The 14,488-nt window shown below is 52.4% G+C and overlaps 1 protein-coding gene across 1 annotated transcript in view; it reads left to right on the top strand.

Moving 5' to 3' along the window:
* Nucleotides 1-669: 669 nt before the first annotated feature.
* LSP1 (lymphocyte specific protein 1) overlaps nt 670-14,488 on the top strand; it is a 52,013-nt gene continuing 38,194 nt past the window's right edge. Inside the window, exon 1 of the mRNA XM_026076440.1 lies at nt 670-834. Coding sequence (XP_025932225.1) covers nt 755-834 — 80 coding nt within the window. The 5' untranslated portion in view covers nt 670-754. The remainder of the gene's footprint in view (nt 835-14,488) is intronic.

Below are 14,488 nucleotides of genomic sequence, written 5' to 3'. Positions count from 1 at the left end.
CCCAGCCTGCGTGCATGGGCAGAGGGGCAGGGACCAGCTTGGTGACCCTGTGGTGGCTGGAGGCCACTGCTGCAGTTCTCACACCAGCTCTCAGGCCAGCCACACTGCGCGGCTGGCCCTGGTCCTTGTCACTGGCCTGTGGCAAAGAACCGGTGGCTCCTTTGTCTCCACCATCTCCAGGCTGGGACCCGAACTGCTCTCCCCATCCCTTGCAAGCCTTGGTGCAGGCAGCTGCCCCTGCCCACACCACCTTTACACAGCCCGTGCTGGGGGTGCAAGGAAAGCAGGGCAGGAGACAGCGGGGCAGACCCCGCTCTGGGGCTGCAGGACCAGAAAGGGGTGGCACATGCCAGATATCCGAAGAGGAATGGGCTGGACCAGCCATGGCATTGACAGGCAAGGTGTGAAACCAGGACAACCTCCGGGCCTTGGCGAGCTTGTCACCCAGGAGTGTCAGCATCCTGTGGTCTGCAGCTGCCTGTGCCATGAGCACCGGCAGGGAAAGGCAGGTCGCTGTGCTCACTGCTCCGGGGTGATACTTCCTGATTTCGAGGCTGCCGGCAGAGGCAAAACCTCAAAAAAATCCAAAAAAGAAAGTTGCCTTCCCATCCCCCCCCGAACCTTCAGCCCATGAGGTTTCCGGCGCAGCTCACTTCTGCTGAGCGCAGGAAGAGCGAGGCGGCAGCGCGCACCCTCGCGCCGTGTCCCCGTCCCCGGCAGAGCCACCTGCCAGCGCTGCCAGCAAGGAGAGAAAATGTCAGACTCAGAGGGGTGCCAAGCGGGCGCAGAAGGCGTGGATCAAGTGGGGGACGAGTCCCCCGCGGAGAGCGAGAGGTGAGGCCTGGGCATGGGGGAGCCCACCGCCACGGTTGCCTTCCCACGGGGGCTCCCGGGGAAACCGGGAGGCTGGGAAACTGGGGATGGTGGTGCAGGAGGAAGATGCGAGGCCAGAATGAAGTTGATCCATGAGACTGAAATGCAGAAAGCCACTGGATGCTATTGACAAGCCTCCCCAGGCTGGGAGAGAATTAGACTTGCTAAATTTCTTATCTCCTCTGACCTCCAGAGCCCTTGGGGGTGGGACCGGGAGGAAGACCTTGGCTCCAGCCCAAGCCAAGGTCAGCAAGGGGTCTAGCTCTGAGGTCCGGACCTGCTGTTGCGTGCCACAGTTGAAATTAGCCCCGTCTTTAAAACAAGTGGGTGGAGATCAGCTGCCTCTTCTTGAAGCAATCCTGGGGATATGCCACCTGAGCCTTTGGAGAACATGAGCTTTCCAGAGCGCTCCTGCCCCCAAAATGCTGTGATTGCACCTTCCTCCCGATGATAACTCCAGGCTGGGCAGGACCTACAGAACAGCCGCCCAGCAAGGCCAAGAAAAGGGTTTGGAAGAGCGAGTGTTGGCAGGCTCTCGTGAAATAGGTGTCCTTTCTGCGGTGGGTGACTTTGGTGGAAAGGGTATTGGAGATGCCCAAACCCCTTTGGCTTCCAGGCGAAGCGAGCAAATCTGCCATTTTTGCAAGGCTGTCTTGGGCGTTTGCGAAACTGGAGGCTAACGCCTCGCTGATGCACTGGCGGGATGTGATGGGGAGGTGATGCTCTTTCAGGGGTCTGAACTCTTCCTGCGTCTACTCTGTCTCTAACTGGATTAAACTGGAAAATATTAAGACTACTTGCTGCCTTTTATAGGTTTATGCATCTCTTTGCCTGATCTGCTTTGTTGCTTTATCCACATAGACTATAAACCTTGGTCTGTCAGCTCCAAAGCAGACAGCTTTCCGTGGGGGTTAAAGGAAAAAAGACCGGTAGCAGAGACCAAACTGCAGTTGTCTGTGTGTCAGCTGGTAGAGGAAAACAGAGATAAGCTCGGCTGAGGTATCACACTGAAGTATTTAGATCTGGATTCAGCTGGATTCAGACTGAGCATTTGGGGAGCTTGAGGGTCTGCCTGACTTTTGCCTCTAGCTTCAAAGCTTGCGTTAGCATTTCTCCCCAAGGCTGCTGAAAGCTGATGCAGTTCGTGTTTACAGAAAAAAAATCTTGAGTGACAACAAGAGGAGAAAGGTGTGTCGTCTCCTGTCACTTAGGGTTGTARTAAGTGTTTTGGCTGACACCTGACAGCAATTAGCCTGGGCTGAGGACTCGACTGGAGGCTTCAAAAGGTGGTGGAGGCTCAGAGCATGAATGTCTCTGCTCAGAGGGGAAGCCTTTGCTGCTGGGGGAGTGCTCTGCTTTCTCAGTGTGTTGTATGGGGTTTCCAGGCGTTGCTGCAGCCTGAGCAAGGTCTGGAAGAGCTGGATTTGCCTTGCAGGTGCCTTGGGGTATAAGAACAACCTCAAGCTGGCCTCCTCTGTGGGAGCTGATGCTGGGGGTGKCTCAGGGTGGTGGAGCTTTCCTGTTGCCCTCTCGCTGTGGTGTCTGCAGGTATGCCTGCTCCATCGGGGCCTGCTCAGCAGTGGTTGCTGGTGAGGCAGGGTCAGGCTCTTCCTTCTTTTGTTTCTGGCAAAAAGAAGAGGTTGTCTGGAGGGATCTAGAGCAGCCTAACTCTTACAGCCTATTGAAACTTGTTAAAAAGTGTGTATGTGTATATAAATATTGATGGAAGGGTTATACACCCCTTTCTCCCCAGCTGAATCTTAAAATTTTAATGAAATTCAAAGCTTAATGGAAAAAACAGAAAGCACTCTTCCTTCCTCTTTTGTTTTTAAAATATGGAGAACTGCTTTCTCTCCCAACCTGTGTAACAGTTTCTAGACTTCTCCTGCTTTTGCTTGTGTTGTTTAAGCATCTGCCAGGCTCTTGTGACTTCCACTCCCAAAATGGAGGAAGCAAGCGTTTGCTTGCTGTTTAGGGCTACCTTGTCTCACCAAGTGGTCAGGGTGAGGAGCTCAACTCTTTGATCCTCTCTCTCCTTGAAGGTAAAGCTGCTTCCAARCTGCTCTGTGTACAGATGGAGTCAAGGCAGTGCCCCCCAGACAGTTTAAAGGCTGTGGGGGTGTGAGCAATGAGGTCTATGAAGGAGCTCCCTGGAAAGCAAATCATGAGGATCTCTTAGCAATGTAGATATGTGCTGAGSAGATATGGTGGGGGAAAGAAAAGAAGTTGGGCTTGCTTAAGCAATGAACCATATCTACTTAGTTCTGCCCAGGGTATGTGAAGATTAGCTTATACTTGCATAACTATACCAATGAAAACCTAATTAATCTGGCTGTAGCTTGCTCTGTTTCCCCATATTAACTGGAGCATTCTGGCAAAGACTCATGCTGGTGTAACAACRCCTAGAGCAGAATTTGGGGGAGAGTGGGGAAGCCAGGCCTCCCATGGTGATGTGGAGGGGCTGGAGCTGCAGGGGAGGCCTGCTTTACGCTGCAGCTAGATAACCTGATGTACCCCTGTTATTCAGCGCACTGTCTATAAAGCAGCGGGGGCTTCAGGTAGCCCCTGACCTCAGCTACTGCACATGTGGAMGTGCATGTGCCTGTGTCAGGGCCTATTTGTGCTGTGCTCTGCAGGATTTTCCCAGCCGAGYGGGACCGTGGCTTGTGAGGCGGGTTTCTCTGCTGCTGCAGGGGTCTGAGATGAGAACGGCTCTTTGGAAATGCAGTCAGCTTCCTGAGGCTCCTTCCTGCTGGGGCTTCCCAAGCCCAGAGCTGCGGGGAGCCCTTGGCAGCCCATGTATGGTCACTGCCTGGGGAAAGGCTTTGCTGTGCTAGCAAGCCCCAGTCTTGTCTTTGCTGTATCTATCCCCAGCTGTCTCGAATTCTCCAGATCCTTAGAGGAACCTTGGAGGGTCCTTGCTAAGATGACTGTTGTTGCTAAGTATACCCATGGCTGGAAGGAGGTTGTCTGGGGGAAAGTGATATGCAGAGTGTCTTTGGACCCATCAGGGCATGGGATTCCTTAGGGGAGGGATGGAGGGACAGCTGATCCCTGCTCAGAGCGACTGGTCAAACTTTGACCCAGCTGGGTGCATCAAAGTGGAAAATGATGGGGAAGGAAATAGGGGAGGATCAACAGATTTCACTTGGATAATCAAATGAAGCTTGGCAACACTTCAGCACTTTCAAACTGAATATAGGTGCTTTGGGAGTGGCCCTTGGGGATAAAGAACTTCCCCTAATTACAGGGACACGTCAGGTGCCTTCACTGTCCCTTCTCTCTTGCAAAAAAAAAAAAAAAAAAAGCCTAGCTAGTTTTGCCTCTGAGCTTATTTTGCAATGTAAAGCTACAGGTTTGGAGGGGGGTGGGTGTTAAAGGAAGTGGGGGATTGCCCAGTTCTTTGAATTCTACTTTTCTCTTTAACCACAGAAGAATCCGAGGGCTGGAGGGCTAGCTGAGTGGAGGCACGGAAAGAGGATGTGCTCTTGACAAGCTCTCTTAAAACTCCTGGGGTGAAGCCTGGCTGCGCTGTGGCATCCTTTGCCCTTGGGCTTTGGGGAGACCTTGCTGTGGGGCTGTGTGTGTGTGTGATGGCAGGGCTGGGCACCCCGAGGACCGGGCTAGATGTTGTGAGGAGGCTTTTGCTAGTCTGGCGCTGCTGGGGTGAGGTGAGGCTGGCTGAGGCTGTGCTGGAGAGCCTGTCCTCCTGGAGAAAGGCTGTAACCCAACGCGGGTGCAGGCACAGCCTGGCCTGCAAACCCGGGGAACCAAACCCCTGGAGCCCGCGGAGCCGTGGGCTCCGTGTCCCACGAGGGGGCGAGCTCTGCTCGGCCTTGGTCGTAGGACGGGGCTAATAAGCCTGCAGCGGTGGGGAAAGCGGGGCTGTCCAGGCAGAGTTTGGGGAAGGCAGGGTGTTATCGCTCCCGGGGAGCAGGCAGGCATTCCCCACCGGGGGGGGAGAGCTGCTGTCCGGGGGAGCAGCAGCCCCCTCTGGCACAGGGCGGCCTCCTGGCCTCGGGACGGATGGGGGGACAGTTCGGGGCTGTTCTCAGCCATGCCACCAGGGTTGGCTGAATGAATGTCTCTGCATCTGCTGKGGCTGAAACAGGGTTAGCGCTGCTCTGTGGGCATGTCCGAGTTCGTCTCAGACAAGAGGTGTGTGGACAGCTGGCTTGGGAAGGTGGGAGGAAAGCAGGTTTTCCATCATCCTGTCCCGGGTGTCCTGCCCAGACGCTTGGGCTTCAGGCTATGTGCTGCTTCAGAGAGGGCTGGGCCTCTTACAAAGTCCGAGTGCCCTTTCTCTTGCAGCAATGGGGACAGCAGAACGTATCGCAGCCGCCTACGGTTTCTGGGCTGGCTGTGCTTGGCAGCGAAGTGGTCAGCATTGGCGTGCACCCCTGCCAGCAAGCCCTGGGGACCGCGGGCCTCTGCTCCGACCCTGCTAACCGGGGCCTCATCRCAGCTCTGCCCGCGTCCCCGCTCGTGCCTGCCACCCCGTTACCCTCCCTGCCCTCCTGCCTCCGCACCCCGTTACAGGGTCGGCAGAGCTGGCTCCTCTCTGCTCTCTCCTGAGCTTGGCTGCCTCCGCTCGCTTTCTCCCTCGCTGCTCTCCCGCGAGTTGGGCCGTTTCCCAGCGAAGCCGTCATCCAGGCTGGCTGCTGCCTCTGTTGGGACACTGCCCCTTCTCCTCGCTGGCTCGCGTCCGGAGCGTGTTGCTGGGCAAACAGCCTCCCGAAGGAGGTGCTCCGGGGCCTCGGCACCGTGTCTTCCTCTGGAAGAGAGTATGTTTTGCTCTGAAGGTCACTGAACTGATCTCTCCTTCTGGGCAGATGGGAGAGGGTGGGTCCTACTGTGCTTTGGCGTGGGAACCTGGGCCCAAAGGAAGGAGATACCCAGTCCCCTGCAGTTTGATCTGGGCTCTCTTGGGCTCCTGTGACTGTATCCTGAGCCCTCCTCGGAGAGTACGAGTCTGCTGTAATCATCAGGGCTCTCAGGTAACACTGCAGAGAGTTGTGGCTTTCACGTCACTCTTTAAGCGCAGCCCTCCTTTGTCGTGGAAGTGCCAGCTGATCCCGGCTACCTGCGCTGCTGGGGATGCTGGAGCCTTGCTGGGGAACGACGGCACCTGCTTGCCTGGCACAGGCTGGGGACTGTGTTCTGCCAAGGGCAACCGCTGGCCATGGCATGTACGAGGGCATGGATTTCTTCTTCGACTCGTGATATCTGCCAGCCCTGTGCAGGTGTCTTGGACAGCCCAAGGCTTCTAAAATGGTGCTCAATACCTATATTCAGGCACCTGGATTGCTCCCTGAGCTCCTAATACCGCCTGGGAAGCATGGAGCACTGCTGAGATTTGACTCGGGCTCTCCTGAGGCTTGGCTGGGTGTCTCACTCTGTATCTGCTGTGCCGGTGCTCTGCGGAGGCTCAGCCATGAACGGGTTAACCAGCAYTGTTGGAATCTGGGTGTGTTTTCCTTGCCAGAGTATCCTTCCTAACACACACCAGATGTGTGAGGCAGCCATTGGAGTGTCTTAATCCCAGGTTTCGGCACTCTGGGTTGTCTTTCTCAGGGGCAGGTCTGCAGCAGGCTTTCTAGGGGCTTCCCTGTTGCTCGTGCAATGCACAGGCAGGGTGGTTGGCAGTCCCATCCGCAGCAAGAAAAGCTGCAGCAAGCCAGGACTAAATGTCTTCTGTTATTTGTTGCCTTAAGTTAATCATTCCTGGGATGGGTTGCTGGGACTGGAAGTAGTGTTAAGTGTTTAGTGTTGAGTCATATGGGGTGAGCAGCTTTGTCTGAGATGGGGTAAAGCCAGGTAGCTCCATCTCTGGAGGAACCAGCTGAAATACCAGTCCAACATGTCTGATAACTGTCCAGGGACTGTATGGGTAAAGAGCAAAATATGTGAGCAAGTCCGCCTGAGTTCCCTGATGGAAATTCAAGTCGGACTTCTGTTATCAGCCTGATTGGCCCACTTGCACCAGAGGGTGTGCAGACTTGGAGCCACTTGAGAGTATCTTTTTGCTTTGAGATGTGCAAGACAGTTAACTTGGAGTTCTGCTGTTGCACCAAAGTGCAGGGTCAAATTCCTTAGCTGGTGCAAGTCAGCACCATCCCACTGGCTTCAGTAAAGCTGTTAGTTTGCGTCAGCTGGAGGTCCTCAGTGTTCTGGCTTATATGCTTATTTTACCAATGCACCCTTTGCTAGGGGTTGTTTTTGCATTACTAAGAAGCCCCTCTCCCAGCTCTAAGTATTTTCTGCTGCTAAATGGACAGTATGTGCAACTCCTTTTATCAAACCCATGCCAGACAGTGTGGAAAATATGATCTCGTCTTTCGTGCATGTGTATGCATGTACTTTTCTGCTGCAAATGTAGTTTCCTTTCCAGTGAAAGGTTGTTCCAGAGCTGTTAGCGTTGACAAACTGTGAACTATTGACAGATCCCAAACAATCACAACTGCCAGCCATTTGGGAGGGGTGAGTTCTCCCTCAATAAAATTGCTAGCAAATAATCATTTCCTCTTAAAATAAGTGCCTCTATGCAGTTGCCACTTAGCTTCATATAACAGGAGCTGACAACAGCATATGTGAGCTTAGATGTCTCCAAGGAAAGAATAAGATGTGATGTTGAGTCTATGCATCCTTGCTCTGCTAGATCCTCTCCCTCCTTGAGCTGGCATGTGCCTCATGTTTCTTTTCACTCCAGCTGACATCTTTGTGTACAGCCTTAGCTGTTCCTTGTGCTTGGCCCCATCCAGCTTTCTGGACGCAATGGCAGAAAAACTCCTCTTTAACTTTATATCAGGCCTGGCTTTGGAGCATTAACTACTGTTGTCTCCCTTGGCAGAGGCATGTGGTGATCTTCAGGCTTTTTGGATACATGACAATACTTTTGCCTGTCCTTTCATAATGACTCCCATCTTTGCCCTGGCTCAACGAGGGAGGCAAGGATGCATGCTGGCAAGCTCTAAGTTAAGATATCTTTCCACATGACAAGGCAAAGCTTGAAGTGAGGGTATTGTCTGGAAGTGGGAGTTGTCAGAGGATGCTTGGGGATTCCTGCTTCTCCTTTAGCCTACTCTGACCCCAGCTGGAGTAACCAGCACTGCAGTGTGAGGCAGGGACTAGTGATGGCTAAGAAAGCCTATGTTGCACAATGCAGTGCTACCAAGCCAGCTGCAGATGAGCTAATATGCCTATACCGAGCAGAAGTTGTATTTCAATCCTGGAAAACTGTTGTGCTGATCAGCTGGGCTGTGTAGCTTGGGCAGAGTGCTGTGCCAAGCAGTGGTACCTCCTCCAGCTCTACAACTGCCTTGGCTGTCCTAGCCTGGAGAGACTCTCCATGCCACTGAGAGATGCAGGCATGACCTGAGCACACTGGAAGAGTAAAAATAAGAGGTGGACAGGAAGGTCTCACTGCCTGGCAGTCTTTCATCTGAGCTGCAGCTTGGGCAATTCCTTGAATGTCTCAGGAGGCCTTTGTTCAAATGATTACAAGCTTATCTGGCCACAAAACGTGTTGCTTAGTTTTGGGTGATGCTTAAATACATCACACAGATGCCACTTGGTGAAGCAAGGCAGTGCCTGTGTTAGAGCTGCATCCTTACTACAATCACTGGAGAAGCCTGAAGGTGTCTTCAGCTGCTCAGTGTCCATCTAATCCAGCCATCCAAAGCAAAGGCAGTCCTGTTTATTTTGTTGCAAGTTCAAATCCATTCAGCAGCTTTGAAAACCTCGGTGAAGGAAGGCTAGCCCCAGGGAAGGCAATGCTTTGTCCTCAGCCTGGACAGCCACCCTTTTGCCCCCTTCTCTTTTGTATAGTACCTGTGATCTTGGTTCTGCAGGTGGCTCAACATCAAAAGCTATCAAGTTTCTACAATAGCTCTGTGGATATGTGAAATACTCCTAAAACTAGAGATAAAATAAATGCTTGTGGTTGATATATGGTACTTTCCAGGAGGATGAAGGATGCAAGCCTCCTGCTCTGCACTAGGCCCTGGACTACACTCGTTCACTGCAGTTCAACCCTGGCAGCCCTTTGGGGGTTGTGGGAGTGTTGGCACAAGTTGTACCCTCCAACATCCTTAAAACTAAAGAACTATCAAAGCCTCTCAGTGAAAGAAAAACACTCAGATGTAGAATTTTAAACAGGCGTGTATGTCAACTGTTCCTCAGCACTACCTGGAGCTTTGTGGTCCTGCAAGAAGGACTTTTTTTTCAGATAACTCCAGGCAGTGTCTGCCTGTGAGGAAGCAAACTCTTGGCAGTGGTTGCCTATGGCCTATTTATCTGGGCTGGATAAATCCCTGGTGCTTGGCCCTGCTTTTGAGGGGGAGCTCAGAGATGGAGCTGGCCTCCTCAGGGCCAATAGTTCTCCTATTGTCCTGTAATGACCCTCCTGCCTTTGCTGGGGAGTGTCTTATCTGCAGTCATTGTTTTGTCTTCCTGCCTGTTTCCCAACAGCTCTGTTGATTTAACCTAATATATAGATATGGTACACGGCAGGGTAACCACGCTGGCTCCAAGCGCTTGCCTAGCTGCGCTCCTCTAGGGCTCGGGTGAGTCATGCTGCCTCAGCTCCCTGTCTGTGAAATCAGGATGGTGGTAATTCCCCTTGGCCGCTCAGGCTGTATCTCCCTGTTTGTGCAGCACCTAGCACAATAGGGGCTCTGATCTCCTGTAGCCCCTCCGCGCTGCCCTGGATAATGCTTACACCACCTCTGTTTGCTTTCCCCACCCACCCTTTCTTTAACATATCTTTCAGCATCTTCCTTTGGGTTTCTTCTCCCTCAGCCCACTCATCCTTTTTTCCTCATTTGTTTTGCTCTCCTGGAGCAAAGTGTCTTCTCTTACAAGGCTGGTGGACTTGCATCTCTCCTGAAGAGTCCCTCACTAGGAGATGAAGCAAATCTTTGTGCTTTCTGGTTTTGGGGTCTGACCATAAAATGCCCCATGGGGGCAGAACAGGATGAGTTGCCCCCCTCCATTCTGGAGGTGGGGGGRTGAGGGCTGCTCCTCCTAGATGCTGCTTTCTTTCCTTTTCATTTTTGCCTCTCTGGATGTTATAGGAACAAAGTCATTGCTGTTCCTGAGCCAAGTAATTCAGACTTATTATGACGTGGTGTTTGACTGTTTGGACTGAGCCCACAATTACACATGTTCTTCCCTGTGAGCCAAGCCTCTTGCAGCTACCTTGATATTCCTCCTTGTCTCTTGGCTCTCCTGCTGCCTTGCCCATTTGCAGGGCGAGTCCAGTACCACGCTGTCCCCCATAGAGCCCTTCACAAGCGTCTGCTGGCTCCTTTGTCCACTGCCTGGTGCTCTTCCAAGTGTGTGGGATGGATGAAAGCTCTGAGTCAAGACAGCTCCYGCCTACAGCATCCCCTCCCCGAACACCCCTGGGGTCATGCTTTGGCTTGAATGTCCCTGCTGACTCGCTGCCTGGGCCAAGGAGGGTTTGCCTCAGGAGCACTGGAAGGGCTGGACTCCTCTCCCTGCAGCCAATTGCTTCTGCTCTGCTGTCTTGACAGGGGTGGCTGCGGTTGCAGGTTGAGTATCGAGGGCTTCTCATTGCACCCATACTGGGATACTTTGCCTTCTGGAGGCATCTTTAATGTGGTTGTATGGCTCCCACTTCACACTGAGGTATTTTCCAGAGCTGCCAGGTCATGAGTGAGCAAAGCCAGAACTCAGCATCCCTCCCATTCCTGTCTTTTCCCTCAAATCATGGCACCCTGAGCTAACACAGAGATGAGTTGCCCTGCCCTGCACTCCTGATAGCACAGTCCTGGGGCTTGTAACTCRCCAATTCTGGTGAGAAAGAGATGAAATGTGCTGCTTTGGCTGCTAGACTCTCTTCCCTTGGGATTATCTTTGGCTGCCCAGTTAGGCTGTCCAAATGTGAGTGCAGGCAGAATAAGCAAGGCTGTGTGAACTGGGATCCAGGGATGAAGGTGACATGGGCAAACCCTGTGTGTCTGTCAGGGTAACTCACCCACTGGGCTGTCTATGCAGTTTATGTGCCAACTGATATGGCCCTTCTCACTGGGGCTCCAGGGGCCCTTGGGGCTCCAAGGTGGCTTGGCAAGTGCTTGGGAGGTTGTGCTTATGTGCTGACATCTGTGTGTATGGTGGAGGGAGGGGTGTCAGGATAGGGAGAAAGGTGTTTGGGATGGCAGAGATGGGGTCACATCAGCTAAGAAGCAGAAACACGTAGAGATGTYCTCTACTCCATCATCCTTGGGAGGGTTCCTGGAGCTGAGCTCCGCTGAAGATTCGGGGCGTGGGGTCTCTGGCTGGCTCAAAGCATCCCTTGCTGGGACAGGGCTGCCTAGCCCATATTGAAGCAGCGAGGCTCTTCCTTCGAGGAGATCTTCTCTTGGTGGGATCTCACCACTGGTTTGTGGAGCATGAATCTCTAGAAACTGTGCTGGCAGCTGGCTGAAGCAGGTGGCACCCATAAAGGTCTGGCCTTCAAGCGACTGGATGTGGTGGCTTATGCTGCTACTGAGCCTGCCTGATATTGCTTGCATCCCAGCAGTACTGGAAAAGATAGCTCAGGCTACACTTTGCTAACAGGACTAGACTCTCTTTGCTGCTTTTTTCCTTAAACCATGTTTTAGCCTCCAACTGATTTTGCAACTGGCCCTACATAGCAGAGAGATTACATAATTAACRGGAACTGGTGTGGCCCTTTCTCTCTGGACTCCTGCCCTCTTTCGTCCAGCAGTGGGCCCTGAGTTGCTCCGTCCTGGCATGTCTCTCCATTGCAGTTTTGCCTGTTGCTGGGAAGAGCTCTGGGAAGCTCTTCAGCCAGCAGTGTGCTTCCAGGTGCAGTCACAAAAAGTGCTTTGGGCATCTCTTCTGTACTGGGGTGCAGTTTTGCTGCAGGGATTTGTGGTGGTTCTTCTAGTTTAAATTGTGCCAAAAATAAGAGGAATTCTTGGCTATTTTCTTCCTGTCTCTGCTGCACTACTACCTGTTTCCTGATGGGACCACGAAGTTTCTTTCTGCAAAATATATGAGCAGCTGTGGGGCTGATGCTAACCTTACTGTTCTTGAATATATGGCATGACTCAGACTGCATCTGGACTGTGCAGGGAAGAGAGAGGAGACAGAAGTTACCTCTGCTCTGTGGAGAGTATGGGGTTTCTCTTGCGTTGCTGTTTCTCCATGGTCCCTTAAGGCCCAGGCTTTGTGCCTTTGAGTATTGGGTTTAAATGCCTCCTGGCCCACTGAGATAGGGATAGTATCTCTGCATGTGTGTCACCAAGAGGGTATAGGTTCCCTTTCTTCTTGCAGGCTGTGAGTTTAGAGACAGGGTCTTGCTCGCCCTCTCTGCAGGTCCCTGGTGAATGCTGCAAGAAAGATATATGTTTTCTCCTCCTATCTAACATCTATCTCTGGCAAAGATGAAAACCAGCAAGAAGGGCAGGAAACCATTCCTGGAGGACAAGCAGCATGGCCACCCTGCAAAGACAGGAGGATTTTCCAGGCCAAGTTTAGTACAAGGATTCTCTCTCTCTGCCTGCTGCCTGTTGTGATGTAGGATCCCTTTTCTGAGCATTTCACTTTGTTTTTTTCCAAATGATCTTATCACCCTAGACCAGTAAGATAGCTAAAGCCATCACCTTCCTTTTCGGTCCTAGATTTCCTCATCCAGCAGGGCATTTATCTGCCATACTTCTTGAAGGCACCCATTGCTGAGTGGTGGTCAGCACTGGGCTTGAGGAGCTCATTGGTTTCATGGGGACTACCTTTCTGGAGGATGCTGATCTTGGGTGTCAAGGCAAGGCTCTCCTGCTGGGTAAATCAACAGCTTCTTGCTTTGCTTGTTTACATCAAGGATCTTGTCTCCTGTATTGAGTGGTGTGCCATCCCCTCTTCCCCTCCCTGCAACAGCAAGCTCCTTGCCGTCTCCTCACTGCAGAAGCTGCATTCCTCCCTGCCCCTCCTCAGCCCGCTCCGGCTCGCGTGGCATCTCCAGCTATAATAAGTGCTGTGACTGGGGAACTGTGATTTCATTCAGCCCCCAGTTGCTGCTGGCCCATCGCTGTTAGCTATGTCCCTGCCTGCCAGGACTCTGTTTTGGATCCTTGGCTGGGTCAGACCATGGGAGTCGCTGGCAGGTTTGGGCTAATTCCTTCCAAAAAGAAAACCCTGCAGGTGCAGATTTCATTGGAAATGTGCGGGCAATCGGGATGAAGTCAATAGGAGTGTTCACATGTGTAAGACTAATTACTCCTGTGAGTGCTTGCAGGGTTGGGACATGCTCTTTTTGAGCAGCAGAGACTTTCTGTGATGAATCTCTTGCATTTTCTTGCCAGCCTCAAATTTAGAAATGGAAAACAAAAAGGCGGCACCTAAGCAGCCCATAGTGTCAGACCAGGATCAGTTTCAGTGCTTAGTGGCTTTTGTTATGTCTAATCACTTAGGGGAAGCTTAGTAAATACCTACAGAATAAACAAACAAACTGTTTCAAAATGAGGATGYGGAGGAGGGGAGGTGCCTCCTTCTGATCTGGGTTTTAATACACTTCCTCTTTATTGAGATTTCTTGGTGTATTTCATGGGCARCTTCCCCATTTCCCCCTTTCAACTTACCGAGCTGCAAGAAATGGTTCTGCAGAAGGGAGGGAACGAAAATGTGTGAATTGGAGGAGAGGGGCTGAGGGCAGAAGGACGGTGAGTGCTGGAGCAGGGTGGTCCCTTAGCAACTCCTCACGTCTGAGAGACAGCAGGATGAGTATTTCTGTTTACCACGGGGGAAAACGAGCAGGCTACGCCATGAGGACCCTTATGTGCAGGTATAAGGTAGGGCCTGGATTTGCTAGGTATCTGAGTGGAAGAGCTCTTCCCAAAGAAGGCACACATGGACCAGGAGACGCAAGGTAGGAAAAGAAGTTTTTCTAAGATCGGTCCCATGACAGGGGTGGTGTGAAGACAAGAGCAATTGTCCAAGTCCAACCGCATGGCAGCCAGGTGTTTTGTTGTAGCAGGTGACAGTGGTGTTAGTCCCTCATCAGACACTCGCGCACTTCCTATGCTCCTGAAATCTCAGTGTTTCAGGAAGAGAAGACAGATGTTCTCCCTCTCCCCCAATTTGATGGCTGGGGAAACTGAGGCACGAGAGAGACAAAGTCACTTGAGCAGGTCAGCAGGAGGCTTGGGAGCAGCACCAGGGTGCCTGCTTGCCAGGGCTCTAGCCTAGAGCCTTCCCCCAGGGCCTAGCTGCTATTTTAATCCCATGAGAACGTTTTGCTTTGACAGAGTTTTCCAGCAGAAACCCCCTTTCCCATTAATCCCTCTCAGTTCCTCTGTGTGTGTGCGTGGGGACCTTTTGGAGGTGTCAGGGCAGGGACCCTGTCGGCAGACTTCTCTTGATGTGAACGGACCGGGCGTGATTTACTGTGATTTAATCTGGGCGCGAGCCACCAACCTGGGTTTCTGTTCCCCAGTTGCTGCTTTGTTCCTAATTTGTGTAATGGGAAATGAAGTAAAGGTAGGTAGAAAGGAGGAAAGCGTGGAGGGAGGGGGCGAAAAGGAGAGGCTGGAAAGGGAGGACGGGGAGGGGGCGAAAAGGAGAGGCTGGAAAGGGAGGACGGGGAGGG

Source organism: Apteryx rowi, unplaced genomic scaffold (genome assembly GCF_003343035.1).
Source record: "Apteryx rowi isolate R43461 unplaced genomic scaffold, aptRow1 scaffold_430, whole genome shotgun sequence".
NCBI classification, from domain to species: Eukaryota; Metazoa; Chordata; class Aves; order Apterygiformes; family Apterygidae; genus Apteryx; species Apteryx rowi.
The sequence above is the reverse complement of the archived record's forward strand: the minus strand, read 5'-3'. Positions and strand labels throughout refer to the sequence as shown.